Raw genomic sequence first — 4,891 nt, 5'->3', positions numbered from 1 at the left:
CAATACCAAACTGTATGATGTTGATCACCTACTTTATTTATTCTTGTATATGGAAAAGGAAGGGTAAACATGTCATTTGAATAGTCAACCTAAAGTCAAATGAGGGTAAATATGTAATTTTAATCATTAAAAAAATAATTTATGGGTTAAACCAAAGTCAAAGGGTAAGAATGTCTTTTTACATGTAAAAAGTGGTCTGATACACCTGTCAACTAACTTTTGGGGTGTGAGTGAAAAACGGAGCAAACGTTTGTAATGTGAGTGATAGTTATTTTCGAAAGATGTTTTAGAATGATATTTGGCCAAATTAGTGGGGGTGTCAGTGAAATTATCCCTTTTATTTTTGGAAAATTTTCTAAAAATCCGTATTATAAATGTGTTGCTTCTTTTTTCTCTTATCCTTATGATGACTCTCTCTCTCTCTCTCTCTCTAAGGATGCGTTTGGATAAGTAAGAGAGAAAAGAAAGGAAATGATAGTATTAGTTATGAGAGAGAAGAAAAGAAAAGAAATGATAGCAATAATTTATATTTATATTTGGATAGATAGAAAAGAAAGTGTAGTATTCTTGTTTGGATATGATAGAAAGTAGAAAAGAAGAGAAATGATAACAATGAAATTACTATCATATCCTTTAAAATAGATGGGATATAAGTGGAATAATAATTTCTTCCTTTTAATTATTGAGGGTAGTTTCGAAATTATTAAAATACTACTTAACCACTATCCTTTCTCTCTCTATCTTCTCATTTTTGGAGAGATAGGAAAGGAGGGATAGCTATCCCTCCCTATCATTTCTTTTCTCTTATTTTAACCTACCCAAGCACAATTTACACTATCTTTTCTTTTATTTTCTCTCACTATCCCTCCAAATCTCTCAATCCAAACATATCCTAACATCTGAATTTGCATCTCCCTCTCTCAATCTGTAATCCCTCTGTTCTCTCTTATCTCACTGTCTCACCATCTCTCTGTTCTACCAAATCGATCTTCCCTTTCCGTTCATCTAATTTATTTTTGTTGGATCAGACTTAATATACTTTCTATTTTTTTTTCCTCCTACATCTGGATTCATTTTATATGAAACAAACATAATACAAGCACATTCCTAATAATCGAGTAAAATGAGTTAATTTGATATTTTTCATTGTCTCTAACTTACAATCACTTTGAACATCAAAAGTATAACTTCAATAGTCAATATTTAATGTATCAATTAATTTCAAACTTTTTTATTTATTCAAATCAACTATGAGATTCACTTTTTATCTGGTTGTGGTTGAAATATTATGTGTGTTATATTTTATGGTTGTGGTTTTTATTAAGAATTTCATCTACAATTACTTTCTAAGTTGAGGGAGGAAGCAATCCCGCTGGCTCATATTTTAGAGCATCTCCAGAGGCCTGTTAAAATATCATTTTGTGTAAAATATACACTGTCACGATGTATCAATTTTTTCCATCTCCAACAGTGTTAAGATATATTGTCATATCACCAATGTGTAAAAGGATCGTGTATTTTACAAAATATTTTTACACTGTCAGATCAATATATTTCCTTTCTCATCTATCTTTCTCGTTCCATTAAAAAATCAACAATATATTAAGTAGGGTTATAAAAGTTATGTGGGGTTCTTGACATGACCCATGGTTGATTGTCATTAGGAGATATATTTTTACACAAAAAATATAAAATAACCGTTGGATCTAAAATTAAATAATCTAAATTTTTTGTGTAAATTTATCATGACACATCAAATTTACACAAAAATATATATATATATATACACAACGGTTTCGGTTGGAGATGCTATATTATAGGATTTGCCCTCTTTTAACCACATATATATACAATAATTTTCCAAAAGAAATTCGAAATGCCACATATAGATGACACGTCATCCTGAGATTCAGTAAAAGTGGGGGTTTGACATTAACCTTCAATGAGTCAAGATCAGTGTGGACCACACGCAGCACACAAGATGCACAAGTTTTCCACTTGCTAGTCTACGCCTTCAAATACCCATCTCAACCACAAAAATTACAGGATCAATACGAATGAAATCAAGTCCACCTAAGACATCAAGCCCATTTCTGACATTTTCACATTTTGGATTTCTATTTATGATCATGACTATTACCTATAAATTGGGCACCCAAAACTGTGATATAGTGAGAACAGTTCATTTTGTACACAAACTCTTCAAATCCATGGCTACATCATCCATTAAATTTCATACAGTCTCTGTGCTCCTCTTCATCCTCCTTATCTCCTTTACATCACAAACTTTGGGCGAGTCCGAAACCGAAAGTCGGGGGGAATGTGGTTCAAAATCAAGCGGTGGATGTGAGGACAAGGCGAAATCACTGGTGCTCAAGCTCATTGCCATTGCATCCATACTAGTGACTAGCATGATGGGAGTTTGTCTGCCATTATTTTCGCGTGGCGTACAGGCTCTGAAACCGGACAGAGATTTATTCATATTGGTGAAAGCATTTGCCTCCGGTGTCATACTTGCAACCGGGTACATGCACGTCATGCCGGATTCGTTTGATTGCTTAACCTCCGTGTGTTTACCCGAAAACCCATGGAGGAAATTTCCCTTCACTACTTTCATAGCAATGCTTTCGGCACTTTTGACTCTGATGGTGGATTCATTTGGTTTGAGTTATTATAAAAAATATTGCTGTGATAGCAATCGTGTGACAGATGGAGCAGTGGAGTTACAAGGACATTGTCATGGTATGGTAGGGCTTGACGACAAGGCATCTCAGTTGGTTCGATACCGAGTGGTGGCTCAGGTTTGAACAAAACTTTAATTAGTACGTACCATAATGCATGTTTAAAAGGTAGAAATATTGGTAATTAATTTATTAATTAGATTACATTGTATGATATGGGATGCAGGTATTAGAAGTAGGAATTGTGGTGCACTCAGTGGTGATAGGGCTATCACTTGGGGCATCTGATAATCCATGCACCATCAAACCGCTCGTAGCTGCTCTCTGCTTCCATCAACTATTCGAAGGAATGGGTCTAGGCGGATGCATACTACAGGTGAATTTGATTGTACATCATTTTTATTTTGTTTTATTAGAATAAATTTGAGCATATTTATATATAGGATGGTATTGGTAGCTAATTGATAGTTGTAAATTTTGCACTTGAAGGCTGAGTACGGGTTGAGAATAAAAGCAATAATGGTATTCTTTTTCTCGGCAACAACTCCATTTGGGATTGCATTGGGGATTGGGTTGTCGCATGTATATAGGGAAAACAGCCCCACCGCACTGATTGTGGTGGGAATACTGAATGCATCATCAGCAGGACTGTTGAACTATATGGCACTTGTCGATCTGCTTGCCTCTGATTTTATGGGTCCCAAGCTGCAGGCAAGTATGAAGCTTCAGATATGGGCTTATGTTGCTGTTTTTTTAGGTGCTGGAGGAATGTCTTTAATGGCAAAATGGGCCTAATTTATTTATTTATTTTTTTTTTAATTCATCTTCTTCATTCGTTTGTTTGTGTTATTTTTCCTAGTTATAATTATGAAGATAAAAGATTAATGCTTTTCATTTTGATTTGTTAATAATGTTGCCACTGAAATGAAACATCTTCGTGTTTCTTTCCTTTTTTTTTTTTTTAACCGGAATGTTTTGTTGTTTTCACTAAATTTTCAAACCAAACAAAACATTGAATGAACACTAGCATGCATTTAAAAATAAATAAATAAATAAAAAGGGAAGTATTGAAGTGCATTTTTACCCAAAGATAGTAGAGAATCACTCAGAGAATATTCTTATAGAACCTGTTATATAGCTGTAATGTAATTTTAGACCAACTATAACCGGAACAGTAAAAGTCACCGGCTATTTCCGGTAACAACCTCCTATAAACCTCCTATAAATATTTCTTTTCGTTTCTTCTTTGCCAACTCATTTCTGAATTCCTCTGTTTTTCTTCTCTCTCTACTGTTCGAATTAATTCCTGCTTGAATGGCAGCAGTGAACTTTCTGACTCGCGATGATCTGATAATACCAGTTGCATGTAGAAGCTGATTTTGCTTCAATTTTGCCACCACCAACAATATGATCACTGATCAGCGATGTCCTTCGTTTCTGTGCTCTACATAGCCTCTTCACATCACCAACATTACAGCGAAATTTGATGAGAGAGGGGCAATTACATTAGAAATCAGCCACTGTATATTAATGATAATTGTTCATCTTAGTTTAATGGTGTAGTAATACAGAAAAAAGCCCGATAATTTGAGTGCATAATTTCCATGATAGGTTTTTTTTATTTTTTTTTAAATTTTGGGTATGCAATTTCCATGATAGATGTTGATGATGCCATGGGAACCAACATTGAAATTTAGGGTGCCACTCTCTGGTATCAGCGGCAGAGGTTCACAAAGCATCGTCTCCAAAACAAAAGCATTGCCTCCAAAATAGAATGGAATTGCAATCCAATGGAGATGCTGTGTTCTGTTCTGTTCTGTTTTACTTATTCTCCTTGTGATTGTTGTTGGAGCAGTGTCAGTATTAGTCTAGAATAGGTTAGTCAACTTTGCATCATTAGTTGTTACGGAATAGGGATCGAATACGAGTTTACGAGAACGAGAAAAAAAATAATGACAAGAAAAATAAATTGGCACACACAAACGAGACAATGATTTATACGTGATTCACCCTCACAAATAGGGTAACGTGCACGGGCGATGATGATTCGTATCACTATAAAGAAGAAGATTACAAACTGAAGAATGTTTTGGTTCTTCCTCACAATAATCTCTCTTCTCACACCACTCCACTCACCAACAAAGAAGAAATACCCCAAATAGTATATGGTTTACACAAAGAGAAAAACCCACCCAAATACAAACTTCAAC

The 4,891-nt window shown here is 34.7% G+C and overlaps 1 protein-coding gene across 1 annotated transcript; it reads left to right on the top strand.

The window, feature by feature from the left end:
- The first annotated feature begins 2,206 nt into the window (after positions 1 to 2,206).
- Positions 2,207 to 3,746, top strand: LOC132272428 (fe(2+) transport protein 1-like). Its single transcript, XM_059773598.1, has 3 exons — positions 2,207 to 2,801; positions 2,908 to 3,057; positions 3,171 to 3,746. Exons 1-3 carry the CDS (start codon positions 2,211 to 2,213, stop codon positions 3,474 to 3,476), a joined length of 1,047 nt encoding a protein of 348 aa, XP_059629581.1. The 5' UTR covers positions 2,207 to 2,210; the 3' UTR covers positions 3,477 to 3,746.
- The last annotated feature ends 1,145 nt before the right edge of the window (positions 3,747 to 4,891 follow it).

The sequence above is a fragment of the Cornus florida genome, unplaced genomic scaffold (assembly GCF_030987335.1).
Source record: "Cornus florida cultivar Cherokee Brave unplaced genomic scaffold, ASM3098733v1 CherokeeBrave_3.0.0_Hap2_Chr01, whole genome shotgun sequence".
Lineage (NCBI taxonomy): Eukaryota > Viridiplantae > Streptophyta > Magnoliopsida > Cornales > Cornaceae > Cornus > Cornus florida.
The sequence above is the reverse complement of the archived record's forward strand: the minus strand, read 5'-3'. Positions and strand labels throughout refer to the sequence as shown.